This window comes from Dipodomys spectabilis, unplaced genomic scaffold, assembly GCF_019054845.1.
Source record: "Dipodomys spectabilis isolate Male_0828 unplaced genomic scaffold, ASM1905484v1 ptg000076l, whole genome shotgun sequence".
Lineage (NCBI taxonomy): Eukaryota > Metazoa > Chordata > Mammalia > Rodentia > Heteromyidae > Dipodomys > Dipodomys spectabilis.
Genome location: NW_024870753.1, coordinates 9,002,917 through 9,020,000, shown reverse-complemented (window position 1 = coordinate 9,020,000; position 17,084 = coordinate 9,002,917). Strand labels below are relative to the sequence as shown.

The window sequence follows — 17,084 nt, the reverse complement described above, 5'->3', positions numbered from 1 at the left end:
TATAGGTGACTGAGCACACGCGTGCCATGTAGCCTTTGTGTTCTGCGCTTTTGTTCCATTAACATCTTACACTTCCAGGCAACAGACTGGGGGGTTGTGTGAGTGTGTGGTGTGTGATTTTGTGTGGTGTGTGTGTATGGTGTGAGTGGTGTGTGGTGTGTGATTTTGTGTGGTATGAGTGAGTGTGTGGTGTGTGATTGAGTGTGGTGTGATTGTGTGTGGTGTGTGTGATATGATTGTGTGTAGTGTGTAGTGTGATTGTGTGAGCGTGTGTGGTGTGTGATTGAGTGTGAGCATGTGGTTTGTGTGTGATTGTGTGTGTGTGGTGTGATTGTGTGTGGTGTGTGGTGTGTGTGATGTGTGTGTGGTGAGTGTGGTGTGATTGAGTGTGTGGTGTGTGTGTTGTATGTGTGGTGTGTGTGTGTTGTATGTGTGTGGTGTGTGTGATTGTGTGTCATGTGTGTGGTTTGTGTGTGGTGTGTGATTGAGTGTGGTGTGATTGTGTGTGGTGTGATTATGTGTATGATGTGATTGTGTCCGGAGGGGGCGCTGTCGGAGGGGGCGCTGTCGGAGGGGGCGCTGTCGGAGGGGCGCTGTCGGAGGGGGCGCTGTCGGAGGGGGCGCTGTCGGAGGGGCGCTGTCGGAGGGGGCGCTGTCGGAGGGGGCGCTGTCCGGTCTGGAGGGGGCGCTGTCCGGAGGGGGCGCTGTCCGGAGGGGGCGCTGTCCGGAGGGGGCGCTGTCCGGTCTGGAGGGGGCGCTGTCGGAGGGGCGCTGTCGGAGGGGCGCTGTCGGAGGGGGCGCTGTCCGGAGGGGGCACTGTCCGGAGGGGGCGCTGTCGGAGGGGGCGCTGCTGCGAGGGGGCGCTGTCGGAGGGGCGCTGTCGGAGGGGGCGCTGCTGCGAGGGGGCGCTGTCGGAGGGGGCGCTGTCCGGATGGGGCGCTGTCGGAGGGGGCGCTGCTGGGAGGGGGCGCTGTCGGAGGGGGGCTGTCGGAGGGGGCGCTGCTGGGAGGGGGCGCTGTCGGAGGGGGGCTGTCGGAGGGGCGCTGTCGGAGGGGGCGCTGTCGGAGGGGGCGCTGCTGGGAGGGGCGCTGTCGGAGGGGCGCTGTCGGAGGGGGCGCTGTCGGAGGGGGCGCTGTCGGAGGGGCGCTGTCGGAGGGGGCGCTGTCGGAGGGGGCGCTGTCCGGTCTGGAGGGGGCGCTGTCCGGAGGGGGCGCTGTCCGGAGGGGGCGCTGTCCGGAGGGGGCGCTGTCCGGTCTGGAGGGGGCGCTGTCGGAGGGGCGCTGTCGGAGGGGCGCTGTCGGAGGGGGCGCTGTCCGGAGGGGGCACTGTCCGGAGGGGGCGCTGTCGGAGGGGGCGCTGCTGCGAGGGGGCGCTGTCGGAGGGGGCGCTGTCCGGATGGGGCGCTGTCGGAGGGGGCGCTGCTGGGAGGGGCGCTGTCGGAGGGGGGCTGTCGGAGGGGGCGCTGCTGGGAGGGGGCGCTGTCGGAGGGGGGCTGTCGGAGGGGCGCTGTCGGAGGGGGCGCTGTCGGAGGGGGCGCTGCTGGGAGGGGGCGCTGTCGGAGGGGGGCTGTCGGAGGGGCGCTGTCGGAGGGGGCGCTGTCGGAGGGGGCGCTGTCGGAGGGGCGCTGTCGGAGGGGCGCTGTCGGAGGGGGCGCTGCTGGGAGGGGGCGCTGTCGGAGGGGCGCTGCTGGGAGGGGGCGCTGTCGGAGGGGGCGCTGTCGGAGGGGGCGCTGTTGGAGGGGGCGCTGTCGGAGGGGGCGCTGCTGGGAGGGGGCGCTGTTGGAGGGGCGCTGTCGGAGGGGGCGCTGCTGGGAGGGGCGCTGTCGGAGGGGGCGCTGTCGGAGGGGGCGCTGCTGGGAGGGGGCGCTGTCGGAGGGGGGCTGTCGGAGGGGCGCTGTCGGAGGGGGCGCTGTCGGAGGGGGCGCTGCTGGGAGGGGCGCTGTCGGAGGGGCGCTGTCGGAGGGGGCGCTGTCGGAGGGGGCGCTGTCGGAGGGGCGCTGTCGGAGGGGGCGCTGTCGGAGGGGGCGCTGTCCGGTCTGGAGGGGGCGCTGTCCGGAGGGGGCGCTGTCCGGAGGGGGCGCTGTCCGGAGGGGGCGCTGTCCGGTCTGGAGGGGGCGCTGTCGGAGGGGCGCTGTCGGAGGGGCGCTGTCGGAGGGGGCGCTGTCCGGAGGGGGCACTGTCCGGAGGGGGCGCTGTCGGAGGGGGCGCTGCTGCGAGGGGGCGCTGTCGGAGGGGGCGCTGTCCGGATGGGGCGCTGTCGGAGGGGGCGCTGCTGGGAGGGGGCGCTGTCGGAGGGGGCGCTGCTGGGAGGGGGCGCTGTCGGAGGGGGGCTGTCGGAGGGGCGCTGTCGGAGGGGGCGCTGTCGGAGGGGGCGCTGCTGGGAGGGGGCGCTGTCGGAGGGGGGCTGTCGGAGGGGCGCTGTCGGAGGGGGCGCTGTCGGAGGGGGCGCTGTCGGAGGGGCGCTGTCGGAGGGGCGCTGTCGGAGGGGGCGCTGCTGGGAGGGGGCGCTGTCGGAGGGGGCGCTGTCGGAGGGGGCGCTGTTGGAGGGGGCGCTGTCGGAGGGGGCGCTGTCGGAGGGGGCACTGTCGGAGGGGGCGCTGTCGGAGGGGGGCTGTCGGAGGGGCGCTGTCGGAGGGGCGCTGCTGGGAGGGGGCGCTGCTGGGAGGGGGCGCTGTCGGAGGGGGCGCTGTCGGAGGGGGCGCTGTTGGAGGGGGCGCTGTCGGAGGGGGCGCTGTCGGAGGGGGCACTGGTGGGAGGGGGCGCTGTCGGAGGGGGGCTGTCGGAGGGGCGCTGTCGGAGGGGGCGCTGTCGGAGGGGCGCTGTCGGAGGGGGCGCTGTCGGAGGGGCGCTGTCGGAGGGGGCGCTGTCGGAGGGGGCGCTGTCGGAGGGGGCGCTGCTGGGAGGGGGCGCTGCTGGGAGGGGGCGCTGCTGGGAGGGGGCGCTGTCGGAGGGGGCGCTGCTGGGAGGGGGCGCTGTCGGAGGGGGCGCTGCTGGGAGGGGGCGCTGTCGGAGGGGGCGCTGTCGGAGGGGGCGCTGTTGGAGGGGCGCTGTCGGAGGGGCGCTGTCGGAGGGGGCGCTGTCGGAGGGGCGCTGTCGGAGGGGGCGCTGTCGGAGGGGGCGCTGCTGGGAGGGGGCGCTGTCGGAGGGGGCGCTGCTGGGAGGGGGCGCTGTCGGAGGGGCGCTGTCGGAGGGGGTGCTGTCGGAGGGGCGCTGTCGGAGGGGGCGCTGTCGGAGGGGGCGCTGTTGGAGGGGGCGCTGTCGGAGGGGGCGCTGCTGGGAGGGGGCGCTGTCGGAGGGGGCGCTGTCGGAGGGGCGCTGTCGGAGGGGCGCTGCTGGGAGGGGGCGCTGTCGGAGGGGCGCTGTCGGAGGGGGCGCTGCTGGGAGGGGGCGCTGTCGGAGGGGGCGCTGTCGGAGGGGCGCTGTCGGAGGGGGCGCTGCTGGGAGGGGGCGCTGTCGGAGGGGGCGCTGTCGGAGGGGCGCTGTCGGAGGGGGCGCTGTCGGAGGGGCGCTGTCGGAGGGGGCGCTGTCGGAGGGGCGCTGTCGGAGGGGGCGCTGCTGGGAGGGGGCGCTGTCGGAGGGGGCGCTGTCGGAGGGGGCGCTGCTGGGAGGGGGCGTTGTCGGAGGGGCGCTGTCGGAGGGGGCGCTGTCGGAGGGGGCGCTGTCGGAGGGGGCGCTGCTGGGAGGGGGCGCTGTCGGAGGGGGCGCTGTCGGAGGGGCGCTGTCGGAGGGGCGCTGTCGGAGGGGGCGCTGTCGGAGGGGCGCTGTCGGAGGGGGCGCTGCTGGGAGGGGGCGCTGTCGGAGGGGGCGCTGTCGGAGGGGGCGCTGTCGGAGGGGCGCTGTCGGAGGGGCGCTGTCGGAGGGGCGCTGTCAGAGGGGCGCTGCTGGGAGGGGGCGCTGTCGGAGGGGCGCTGCTGGGAGGGGGCGCTGTCGGAGGGGCGCTGTCGGAGGGGGCGCTGTCGGAGGGGGCGCTGTCGGAGGGGCGCTGCTGGGAGGGGGCGCTGTCGGAGGGGGCGCTGCTGGAGGGGCGCTGTCGGAGGGGCGCTGTTCGGAGGGGGCGCTGTCAGAGGGGCGCTGTGGGAGGGGGCGCTGTCGGAGGGGCGCTGTCGGAGGGGGCGCTGTCCGGTCTGGAGGGGGCGCTGTCAGAGGGGCACTGTCCGGAGGGGGCGCTGTCGGAGGGGGCGCTGTCGGAGGGGCGCTGTCGGAGGGGCGCTGCTGGGAGGGGGCGCTGCTGGGAGGGGGCGCTGTCGGAGGGGCGCTGTCGGAGGGGCGCTGCTGGGAGGGGGCGCTGTCGGAGGGGGCGCTGTCGGAGGGGGCGCTGTCGGAGGGGCGCTGTCGGAGGGGTCGCTGTCGGAGGGGCGCTGTCGGAGGGGCGCTGCTGGGAGGGGGCGCTGTCGGAGGGGGCGCTGTCGGAGGGGGCGCTGTTGGAGGGGCGTTGTCGGAGGGGGCGCTGTCGGAGGGGGCGCTGTCGGAGGGGGCGCTGTCGGAGGGGCGCTGTCGGAGGGGGCGCTGTCGGAGGGGGCGCTGTCGGAGGGGGCGCTGTTGGAGGGGCGCTGTCGGAGGGGGCGCTGTTGGAGGGGCGCTGTTGGAGGGGCGCTGTCGGAGGGGGCGCTGTTGGAGGGGGCGCTGTCGGAGGGGCGCTGCTGGGAGGGGGCGCTGTCGGAGGGGGCGCTGTCGGAGGGGCGCTGCTGGGAGGGGGCGCTGTCGGAGGGGGCGCTGTCGGAGGGGCGCTGCTGGGAGGGGGCGCTGTCGGAGGGGCGCTGTCGGAGGGGGCGCTGTCGGAGGGGCGCTGTCGGAGGGGGCGCTGTCGGAGGGGCGCTGTCGGAGGGGGCGCTGTCGGAGGGGGCGCTGTCGGAGGGGGCGCTGTCGGAGGGGCGCTGTCGGAGGGGGCGCTGCTGGGAGGGGGCGCTCCTGGGAGGGTGCGCTGCTGGGAGGGGGCGCTGTCGGAGGGGGCGCTGTCGGAGGGGGCGCTGTCGGAGGGGGCGCTGCTGGAGGGGGCGCTGTCGGAGGGGCGCTGCTGGGAGGGGGCGCTGTCGGAGGGGGCGCTGTCGGAGGGGCGCTGCTGGGAGGGGGCGCTGTCGGAGGGGGCGCTGTCGGAGGGGCGCTGCTGGGAGGGGGCGCTGTCGGAGGGGGCGCTGTCGGAGGGGGCGCTGTCGGAGGGGGCGCTGTCGGAGGGGGCGCTGTTGGAGGGGCGCTGTCGGAGGGGGCGCTGTCGGAGGGGGCGCTGTCGGAGGGGCGCTGTTGGAGGGGCGCTGTCGGAGGGGCGCTGCTGGGAGGGGGCGCTGTCGGAGGGGCGCTGTCGGAGGGGCGCTGCCCCGCCCGGCCCGGCTCCGCTGCCCCCTGGACGGGGCGGCAGGCGCGGCTCCGCAGGCGGCCGCTGGAGGGCGCTGTCGCCCTTGGCCTGCGGAGCCGGCCGAGGCCTCGGGAGCCGCGGGCAGGGAGGGGCGGGCAGGGGCGGTGGGGACCCGGGCGGGTGCGACCCGGGCGGGTGCGGGTGCGGCCTGGATCCCATTAGCGAGGGCGGCGGCGTCTGGCCCTGCGGGAGGGCGGCCCAGGTCAGGGCGCCTGCTCCGGTCAGGGGGTGACCGGCCTGCGGGGAGCGGGGGAGCGGGGAGGCCCGCGCGCTGGGGGTGCGGGGGGGGGGACGGTGGAAGGCGCGGTGGGGTGATTGTGGCGATGGGGGGGTGGCGTAGGGGGTACGGTGGGGGGGGTGCGGTGGGTGTGGTGCAGGGGGCATTGTGGGGGGTGGTGGGGGGCGCGGTGGGGGGTGGTGTAGGGGGCATTGTGGGGGGATGGGCCCCCGTGCGCCCCCGTGGGGTGGGCACGGTGTAGGGGGGCGGTGGGCCCCCGTGGGGTGGGCACGGTGTAGGGGGGCGGTGGGCCCCCGTGGGCCCCTGTGGGGTGGGCACGGTGTGGGGGGCGGTGGGCCCCCGTGGGCCCCCGTGGGGTGGACACGGTGTGGGGGGCGGTGGGCCCCCGTGGGCCCCCGTGGGGTGGGCACGGTGTGGGGGGCGGTGGGCCCCCGTGGGGTGGGCACGGTGTGGGGGTGCGGTGGGCCCCGTGGATGGGGCTTCGAGCCCAGGCCCGCCCCAGGCAGAGCTGCCCCCTCCTCCCTCCTCTTCTTCACTCTTCCCTTTCTGTTTTAAACTTGGGGTCGGACCTGGGGCTCGAACCCGTGCCGCGCTGTCCCCAGCTCCCCCCTGGGGCCGGGCCGGCCTGGTGATGGAGGGAGGTGGAGCCCAGAGCCGGGGTGGGGCGCCGGCCCACCTTCCACCAGGCTGCGCTGCAGGGAAGGCGGCCCCGCTTTGGACCCGGGCCTGCGCCCCGCTTTGGCCCCGGGCCTGCGCCCCGCTTTGGACCCGGGCCTGCGCCCGCTTTGGCCCCGGGCCTGCGTCCCGCTTTGGACCCGGGCCTGCGCCCCGCTTTGGACCCGGGCCTGCGCGGCTCTCCAGGCGGTTGCCGGCTTCCGGCGGATGCGCTTCACTGGTGACCAAGACGCGCGACCCCCAGAACGAGCACGAGGGGGTCACGCTTTTCCCTTCTTCCTTTTTTCTTTTCTTCTTGTTTTCTGTGCCGGTACCGGGGCTCGATCCTCCACTCGGCTAGAAGAGCAGCTGGAGCACCCCTGAGCACAGAAGCCCAGGGACAGCCCCCAGGTGATGAGTTCAAGCCCCAGGACCCACACACGCACACGCACGCGCACGCGCACACGCACATACACACGCACGCGCACACGCACGCACACACACACGCACGCACACGCACACGCACACACACACGCACACGCACGCGCACACACACACGCACACACACTCACTGTGGGATGCACATACAGTTTGTATCTCCACCGCATGTTCGTGTTTGGTGTTGCTCAACACACGAGTGCATCCTGGGACGGGAGGCATATTGCCTGGGAGCTAAGAAAGCACAGAGTAGGCCAGAAAGACTTTGGGGCGTGCCCTTTGGAGCCTACATTGTACCCCCCACCTCGGGCTCCTGCCATCGGGAGGCTCCAGGTGAGCAGAGTGTGTGGAGAGGCCTCTGAGGCTCCTACTCGGAAGAGTCTCTGAGCCGTCCTGGCTCCTGGTGGGTTGACCACCTGAAACAGGAAAATGACCTAGGGCTGCAGGGGAGCACCGTCCAAATTCAGGACCCTTAGGGACCTGCAGAGGACCACCTCTCAGAAATAAAGACGCCCTGAGCCCCGAATCCTTCCGTGGCCAACCTCGCCCCCAATGCAAGGGCTGCTCACTGACGGCTGTGAAATGTAGGCCTTGGGGTCTCTGCTCACAGGACCTGCTGCAAAGACTCCGGCTTCACCTCTCCAAGCACCTTCATCCCCTCTCCATCCCTGACCCCACAGCCCACAGCCCCGCATGGCCTGTGCACATGCTGGCTGACTTCTGCTCCAACAAGCTCTGTAATTACCTCCGCCCGCCTTCATCCCGTTCATTTCCTCTCATTCACAGGGAAGCGTGCGAGCTCTTCATGAAATCCTCGTTCTTCATGCGCATGCTGTGGTGCTGCTGCGTAGTTTCTCAGTTATGGCTGAGTGGCAGCTCCAGGATGGGAGGTGGGGTAGTTTGCTACCCATATGCCCCTGTCCAGGCTACTTTCAGGCTTCAACGTCCCCGTCTGGCTGGTTTACGTGTGTGTGTGTGTGTGTGTGTGTGTGTGTGTAATTGGAGATAAGAGTCTGTTGGCCCTGAATCTTGATCCTCAGATCTCAGCCTCATAAATAACGAGAATTATGCTTACAGGTGTGAAGTGGATCTCTTATTTTCCCACCTAGATTAGAAACCTCTCGACAGCAAGAGCAGAATTTTCCTGATATTTAGGTCCTCGTGGCTTCTTAGTTTGCCTTCCCATGTCGCCATGTTCCACCTGCCAGGATGGTATCGGTTGTGTGGTTCTGTAGCTACCTAGCTTTTTGTGTCCACAGGCAAGCTAGGCCTTTCTTGATTGAAAGGAAGTGCCTGAATTTGTCTATTAGCCAATCACAGTGCCTGGCATGTGGCACACACTCCATGAATGTTTGTTGAAAGAACAAATGCACTCAGACTTTGTGGGAGAGCGCTGACTGTAAGACGTGGATCATTGTGCTGCTTTGTGAGCAGGCTGCAGCCCACAAGGGGTTTGCTTCTGCAAATGCGATGCTTCTTTGTTTCTTGGTGTGCTTCCCCCTCCCAATTCGGTATAGAACTTGAACAGATTAAACAGGACTCAATCTTGAATCCACGATGACACCGAGGCTGAAATGACCCTGGGGTTGGAAGCGATCAGGTCACTTGAATTTTATTTGGAGGATAAAGTTTGCCTTCTGGGAAGAGAGATGCTAGTGAAAAAAAAAATCACTCCCTGACTACAATTCAGAAGTAATAGGAATTTGGCTAGAAATAGGATCTTATGAAAATTCTCCAAGCAAAGCATCTTCTTTCCATGTCTTGGCCTTCGGGCTGGCATTCCAGTGTTAGCGTTTCTCTGGTTTCCGGAGCTCAGGGTGGGGACAGGCGCCAGGGTACTGGGCAAGCAAGCCGACGGGCTGGGCATGAGGGCGGCCTGCAGAACATTTATAGAGCTTATAACACGTGGACAAGCCCAAGGCAATTTGCAAGGATCTGAGAGATTTGTGTTGTTGTTGTTATAAATGTCTGTATGATAAAATGAGTGAATCTCAGGATTGGACTGGATCGGAAAGCTGATCTCATAAAAGAGGGCCTCCGCTTTACTGGAGAAGATCTGTTTTCCATATCCCAAACATTCTATCTTGTCACGGGGGGTGGTTGGTGGAGTCTGTTAAGTTATAAGATAAACGACAGGCAAAAATGGAAATGTGAGTCTTCCTTTCTCGTGAAGCCTTGGAGACGGGACGAGGCAGGGCTGGCCAGCCATCTCCACCTTTCGGCGGTGAACCAGGGAGAGAGAGCGGGAAGGGAGCCAAGGATGCACATTAACCAGGAAAGATTCCAAGATCCTGTGGATTACTGCTGCTCCAACTTAAAACTTCATCCACTCACTTGGCGCTCTGCCCCCCGATTCCCCAGTCCTGGGGCTTGAACTCAGGGCCTGGGCACTGTCCCTGAGTTTCTTTCTTTTTTTTTTTTCTGAGTTTTTAGTATAACTTTACTAGTGGTACATTCTTTAGCCCAGCGATGGTCTGTATAAATCTTTTTTTAAAATTTTTTAATTTTTAATTTTTTATTGTGAAAATACCGTACAGAGGGGTTATAATTACATGGGCAAGGTAATGAGTACATTTCTTATCAAGCATTGTTGCCTCCTCCTTTGTTTCCCTTTCCCTGAGTTTCTTCTGCTCCAGACTAGCACTCTACCACTTGAGCCACTGCACCACTTCTGGCTTTTTCTGCTTATGTGGTGCTGAGGAATTGGACCCTGGGCTTCAGGCATGCTAGGCAAGCACTCTACCACTGAGCCACCTTCCCAGCCTTGACTTGGTCAAGGCTTAGTCAATGCTCCTTTGGATTCAGGAGGTCTGGGATGAGGCCTGGGGCTCTGCATTTCTGACAGGCTTCTGCATGCTGCTACTGACACCTGAGCCACCCCTTGAGGGGTGAGGTTCTGGAGGTGGAGTGCTGTTCAGCCTGTTGGGGGTAAATCCCCATGGCAACCGCCCCCAAAGGAGAGGAAGCAGACCCTTGGGTGATAAAAGTTCACTGAAAAATTTACAACTTCTAGGGGGGTCACCCTAGATTTCCAGATTCCTGCTTTTGGTAATAGCAGAGGCAGGAGATCTTTTTTCAAACTTGTGGGTGTTATTAAAATTCTTTAAAAAAAAACCCCGTATTATTAAAATGCAAGGAATTATTAGGATTATTGTCATAATTGAATAAACTCTAAATCATCTATGGAGCTCTGGTAAGTACTGATGAAGAGGAGCTCCATTGCCTGTGCCTTTGACATCTAATTGCTTGCAAGTAATGACCAGGACAAAGAGGACTTGGCCAGATGTGCTGGTACACTCCTGGAATCCAAGTACTTGGGAGCCGAGGCACTGGGAATTGTGAGTTCAAGACCAGCCTGGGCTACATAGCAAGTTGGATTACACAAGGCTTAGTCAGAATAGAGCACAAACCCGATTGTTTCCAAAGGGCTTAGAAATGTTTTTCCATAGTTTCTGGCATGAGAAGTGTATTTTAACACGAAGAGCAAGAATGAGCATATTAGGTGGAAAATGAAGACAGTAGTTGAGACTTCTATTTTTTTTTTTTTTAATTTCAGGAAAGCAAGACAGGGAGTTTGAGTTAGCTTTCCTTCTGGAAACTAGAAAAAGCACGGGCAAGAGATGCAATTCTCAAATGTTGCTGTGTTCAGCACTTTTGGCAGCAGGTTAAAGCATCTGTGAGGGTGGAAGCCAGGATCAGCACTCTGACCAGACTCACTTCTGGTCCAGGGTCAAGGATCAAAGACGGTTGAACTTAGGGTAAAGAAAGGCACGGTGGACGGCCAGCGGCAAGCCCTTCCTTCTTGTCGCCCCGCACACGTTAGTGGCGAGCAAGGCAGTGCATAGCTGGTGGGTCTGGGGACGGGAAGCCGGGATTCCCCAGCAAGCGGGTGAGTTTTGAGCAAGTGCGCACCAGGATTCGTTTACCTTCTTGGCGGAGCAGACCTGCTGGTTCTGCTTGGGGAAAAGAGACTTCCTGAGACATGAGGTAATTTTTATAAAGGGGAAACACATGTGGAGTCCTGCAGTACAAAACAATCTCAAGGTGCTGATAACTGGTACTCTCAGTCATGTGACCGGAGACAGGCTATGGCCCCACAAGGCCCTCCGGAAGCCTTTGGGACTGGGGAAGGGAGAGAGAGGCAAAAATCTGTGAAGCTTTTCAAATACACAGCCTCCATGAAGTTTATGAGAGTCTGGAGGAAATTCTTTTCTGTTTTCAGTTTTAACCATCTTTCTCCTTATAATAAACTCTGACATGTAGGCTCCTTTAAAAAAACAACAACAACAAACCAAGATGACAGCGAAGGACTGAAAGAGGTTTGAGCTAGGCCTTGGGATGAGCAGCTAGAAGTGTGTGTGCAATGACTTGAGATTGATAAACGGTGGGCCAGGGAAAGGGGGATCATCCAATAAGCAAATGCATACTTGAAAGTCGGAGACGATTTTGTAAGATCCTTTAGGAAGGATTATCATACAAGTGAGTGGGATTTTGGAGTTTAAATATTAACATCTGGTCACATTTAAATAATAATTATGTGAACAATAACTAAAAATTTAAAAGTTCAGTGTTGTAAAATAAAATAACTTATTTCATGTAGTCTTTATGGGCTCCAAATGTGCTAAGGGCTATTTTTTTTTTAAAAATACTCCACGTGAGGCAAATTAGTGAAAAGGTAAGAAAAGGTTTTTATTTTTGGGTCCCGTCGTGGGGCCTGAACTCTGGGCCTGGGCGCTGTCCCTCAGCTCTTCAGTTCAAGGCGAGCGCTCTACCACTGGAGCCACAGCGCCACTTCCGGCTTTTTTCTTTTTGCTTATGTGGTGCTGAGGAATCGAACCCAGGGCCTCAGGCATGCAAGGCAAGCACTCTACCACTGAGCCACCTTCCCAGCCCGTAAGGAAAGGTTTTTATGCCGGCTCAGGAATGCTGCATTTCCATTGTCTTCTGCCATGCATTAGTTCAGGTAAAATGTCTATAGTATAATATATGTGTTCTTCCTTTGTTTTCAATGAACAATGTACAATGCAATGATTATTCCCTGAGGAACTGTCCTTCAGGTTGTTTTAATTTTAATTTGTGAAGAAACGAGTGAGCCCCGGCTGCCTCTACTCCACCATCTTGTTCCCTCCATCAGTGGTCATGAACCTAACACTTAGGGCTATTGTAAATCTCTCTGTGCCTGTCTGGTTGTCTGTCTGTCTGTCTGTCTCTGGTAAAGGGAGGGAGAAGAGTCCAGTGGGATAATGTGCTGGTTTCTTATCACGTACTTAGTAAGCAGTACGTTTGATTTCTCTTTCATGAACTTCAAGCCACTATTTTATGCCAGCACAACCATCGATAACTCACGCAGAAATGGTTGAATCCCAGAAAACAGAGTCACAGGGCCCATGAAAGGGCTACACGTGTGCTGAGTGTGCTAGGAAAGAAAGACAGAAAGACTAAGGATAAGCTCTGAATGAGATGAGTTGGGCAGATACTGCCTGGTTGTGAGGCATATGCTAACGTTTAGCGTGAGTGCGTTTCTTCCTTACCGAGCATTAAATTACTCTCTATTCTGCCACTAATTGCTCCGACTAGGATGGTTCTAATTGTTCCAAGTTCCCACTCTTTCCCTCCGGGCCCACTGCTGGAGAGCCTCACTCAGCCATGCCACCCCTTCTCACTGCCGCTCAGACGCTGCTCTGGCTGTGAAATGCCGTATTCAAGCAGGGCTGCGGCCTGCCCGGCATGCGTGGCCAGGCTTCGGGAAGGGCTTCGCAGACACGCACCCATCGGCATGTTGAGGGCTCGGCAGTGACAGCCAGGTGTCTGGAGGTGGGTATGGTGATGGGCTCTGGCTTAATGCTGCAGCTGATGTGGTAGAGATGGGTCTGAGAGGCTCCAGACTCAGAGAACATGAATCAGATCCCTGGCCTGCCACTGTACTGTTTCAGTGAGTGACACTGAAACACGAATCTGACCTTCTTCAGTTTCATCTAGGGGATGTGAAGTACCTTGCCAAGTTACATGACCAGGCCAGACTGGTCCTGATGCAGTGTGTGTGGTGGGCAGAGCTCATTCACATGATGACCTTTGCAGCTCCAAGGGTGGCAGCAGCCATTTGTGTTGGAGCCCAGGGCTAGGCAAGGCTGCTGGTGCCAGGTCACAGCTTCGCTGCAGGCTGTTGCCACCCAGGAACCTTCTTAGGTTCTTAGGCAAACTCACAGGACAGAATCTCAGACAATGAAGAATGAGTGCAAGGAACTTTATTCAGGTGAGATAAGTCCTGGTTGAAGGCTCCTGAGCAAAAGTGGCTGAGTCACGGGCTGGGAAGGTGGCTCAGTGGTAGCGCTTGCCTTGCATGCCTGAGGCCCTGGGTTCGATTCCTCAGCACCACATAAGCAAAAAGAAAAAAGCCGGAAGTGGCTCAAGTGGTAGAGCGCTAGCCTTGAGCTGAAGAGCTGAGGGACAGCGCCCAGGCCCAGAGTTCAAGCCCCACGACCGGACCCCAGAAAAACAAAACAAAACAAAAGTGGCTGAGTCTAGGGGTTTTTAGACCCCAATGGATCTGCTTCATAATGAAATAATGTGTGTAAAGCATTTAGCCCACAGAAAAGTGTGGAAACAAACCACATTTTCTTCCCCCTAAATAAAAAAGAGAGAAACCATCCACAAAGTTTCAACTTCGCCTCCTGTTCCTTTCTACTTTTTTTTTCTCAGTCTTTGACATTTAGACTTAGCCCCTGCGAAGCTTGTTCTAATGACTATCTCCAAACGCTAGACACGATCCCAATCAGGATTCGATCTAGAGAACAAAAGCCATGTGGCCTTTTAAACACAGAGAAGGCAGTGATAGGAAAAGCTTAAAATACGGAGCTGGAGAACAGAAAGGTGAAGAGAGAGCCCGGAAGTGGCATGGACATTGTAAGGACAGGACGCCGCCAGCATCCCTGCGCTCTCCCCTCCAAGAGCAACGAGACAAGTTTGCTCTGTTAGAACCTGAACTTGGGGAAATGGCCTGCTGCAGCTGGGCCTGGTCTTGTTGGTGCTTAGTGGGTCAGGGCTGGGACTGCTAAAGAGACTCAGACATCTGAGGAGGGGCTGGTGCTGGGAGATCTGAAGTACCGGGATGCTGAGTGGTTGTTCAAAGCCCTAACAGCTGCTGTTGACAGGGAGGAGTTTTCTGAGAAGCTGGGAGAGTTCCCCCTTTCCCATTAACTTTACTGTCCATTGGTACATCCAATGACTAGCCAAGAAGAGATGCAGGTCTTTGAGTCTCTGCCCTTGTGTCATGAAGCAGAGTGTAACGGCTGGAAGCCGAGCTCAGGAACCTGTCCTAGATGCCTGTGTACAACACACACACACACACACAAGGACAGATCTCTCATCTCTCCCTTATCTCTTTGGTGCTGTATTCTGGGCTTTGTTTCCTGTTTACAAGCTCGCCTTCATGCTAGAATTTGCTATTCATCTCCACGTAACGCAGCTCTAATCTTTGGGATTCTCTCCTCGCGGTGAGGTAAGCCTCTTTGGGGAGCAAGTAAAAGAAGGTCAGCTGGACTTAGTTTAACTAGAAAGGGGCTGTGCTGGGTGGCATAATCAGGAGGGGTCACTTTGGTGACTGCAGGGGCAGTTGCAACACTGGGGGCAGAGTGCAACGTTGGGGGGGTGGCTCTCTCCGTCCCTGGGCTGGTTCCTTGCTTCCGTGCTTGCGTGGTGAGGAGCAGCTTCTGCTCATGGCAGCAGGCCCTGGGGGAAAGGCAATTTTCTCTTTCCTGGCTTTAGCATGAACAGCTCCGGGGCTCGGCTCAGTCAGTGATGGTGCTCAGCCCTGTCCCTGGGCCAGGACGTGAAGGCATCCTGTGTATGGATTAGTTTACGTCTTAAGTCCGCCCTTCTGAGTGGGTGTGACCAGAAGACGTGAAAGCAAAAATCAGTGATGGGCTAGGGTAGGTTTTGTTTAATCTTGTTTAAAACAAGATGATGATTAGTGCCGTGAAATACGCTGAGTGCTGTTCACACGAAGGTCTGTGGTAGGCTCTGTGTGGCCAAGGCCTAACATGACGTTCGTGGCATATCTGTGAAGTCAAATGTTGGGCAATTGGCCGCTGCTATCCCCCTTTTAAATTGAATTTGGCACCTATGGCAAAAACCTGGAGAATTCCTCAGAAGACATGTAACTGGTTTGTTTTTTTTTGGGGGGGGTCTTTCTTTTGTTTAAGTCCAAGATAGTGACTTGAGCCTTACCTGTGGCTCTTGCTCACTGGCCAGTGCTCTACCAACTGAGCCCCACCTCCAACCCCATGGTACCTTTCCATCTTAGCTCTGGGAGTCAGGAGTTAGGAGCATGGGTCTGCAGTTTTTCAAGAAAGGAGCCACTAAGGCCCAGGGGACGCAGGGACCAGGTGTAATGCGAGTATCACAGGCAAAGGTGGGACACACAGGCTCCCCAGGGACTGGGTAATCACAGAACTGGGCGGTGGTGGGGTGCAGGGGTGCGGGGGTCGGGGGAGATACACAGGATTAGCACACGGCTTGCGTTCAGTATATGGGGGAATTTGCCAGTGGTGCCTCCAAAGTATTTTACCTCTTGGTCTCCAGTGCTGCCTTCTCTTCCTTCTTCCTTCCATCCCTTCTCCTGCCATTTCTTTCCTTGCCTTTTGTGTGTTTGTTCATTTGTTTGTTTGTTTTTTTCCAGTACCAATAGAGACTGTCCTATTAGGGTTCAACCAGAGAAACGGAACCACTATGAGCTAGACGTTAAGAGGCATACTGCAGGGAATGGTTTACTGTGCTGTGGGAGTTGGCTAGACAAATCTGAAATCCCTGATCTTGAGGACCGGGCAGCCGTGGACCTGTCCTCTGCCTCTGTCACTTGCATTTATGATGGCTTTGCCTCTGCATTGTTCTTTCCAGGGCCCCAGCTTTGGCTCTGGAATTGCCTCGGATTCTTCCTGCTGCCGCATCTCCCATAGGAGTCTATGTGTAATACATGCATATTATGTGCCAGTGTCATATATATATCTCAATTAAAAAATATAGATTCCTATAAAGATGGCGCTTGACTATTTTGGAAACAGTAAGTTTATATATTTTTGTCAGTCATGGTTCTTGAACTCTGGGCCTGGGCATTGTCCCTGAGCTCTTCAGCTCAAGGTGAGCCACGGCGCCACTTCTGGTTTTCTGGTGGCTCATTGGAGAGGAGTCTCATGGAGGTTCCTGCTGGGGCTGGTTTGAACCATGATCCTCAGATTTCAGCCTCCTGAGTAGCTAGGATTACAGCCGTGAGCCACTGGTGCCTGGAAAACTACAATTTTTTTTGGTTTGTACCTTTTCATTGTCTTTTCTTCTTTGCAGTAGAAGCATTGGAGTTGGGGGCATGGTTTAGTTGGTAGAGCACTAGCCAATGATCGAGCGTATTAGGTATTAAGTTCAATTTCTGGTCTCAGACCTAAAAAAAGAAGGCATTATTTAGAAGTCCATGGTCCAGAAAGTGCCAGAAGGATCCAAAAGGTGGAGACTGGGAATTGGCATTTAAACTCAAAGTCCAGAGTTTTGCTGAAGAGGATGTGGGTGAATGTTATCTGATCACCATTAATTGAGATTCCAGGTTCCCGTGATTTCCTTTTCTCAAAGCCAAATAGTCCCAAAATAGACATAAAACTCTAAAGAGACAAACTAGAAATATTTCACAAGGGGAAATTCAAAGGTTACATGGAAGTCACTCAGCTAGAAGGCCACCTGGAAACCATGGTTCCATGCCCTGGAAACCCAGCATCCAGACCTAGATTTGCTGGGAGTATGGAGAAGAGTTACAGTGGAGACACCAATGAGCGGTACCCTCCCATTGCACGTTCGATGTTTTGCCTGACTTTCTGGCCTTCAGTGTCTGATGGAATGTGAGAAGGCCATACTCACACAAGATCCATTATGCCAGGCAGGATCCATTACGTGGCGGGGAGCTTGTGGTGAGCACAGACTGTGTGAATTGGGCAGGCCGGATCCTAGGGTGTGGATGAGTGCTGTGGCTTCTGTGCTAGGTGGTGTTTAACGTCGGGCTGGATTGGCTTACATGGGCTGGTAAGGGAAGATTCTTAAAACTTTCAGAAGTTAGTGGCCATTCTTTAAAATGAGTACACTTACAATCAAACACCGTATGATAAAACAAAAGCAACAGAGGCTCAGCCGTCATTGTTTTCTACTTTACTACACTTCATTCTTTAGTGTTGCCTGTGTTTTCAAGGTTACTGATGCTCACTCTGTCTGCCTAATGGAGATGTTATCTAATGATGCCATATTGCTCAAGCTTTCCTAACCCAACAACCAGTGCCATCCCGTTGGTGGTTTGAACTTGGTCCCTCAGGGCCACATGGAGATAAGATGGGTATGTGTGGAGGCTGTGCACACGGTACACAGAGCTGTGGCT

General features: G+C 59.1%; 1 protein-coding gene across 1 annotated transcript in view; it reads right to left on the bottom strand.

The window, feature by feature from the left end:
• LOC122110229 (basic proline-rich protein-like) overlaps positions 1-6,849 on the bottom strand; it is a 25,117-nt gene extending 18,268 nt beyond the window's left edge. Inside the window, exons 1-2 of the mRNA XM_042682727.1 lie at positions 6,814-6,849; positions 5,311-6,598 (exon numbers count right to left, since the gene is read on the bottom strand). Coding sequence (XP_042538661.1) covers positions 5,311-6,598; positions 6,814-6,849 — 1,324 coding nt within the window. The remainder of the gene's footprint in view (positions 1-5,310; positions 6,599-6,813) is intronic.
• Between the last annotated feature and the right edge of the window lie 10,235 nt (positions 6,850-17,084).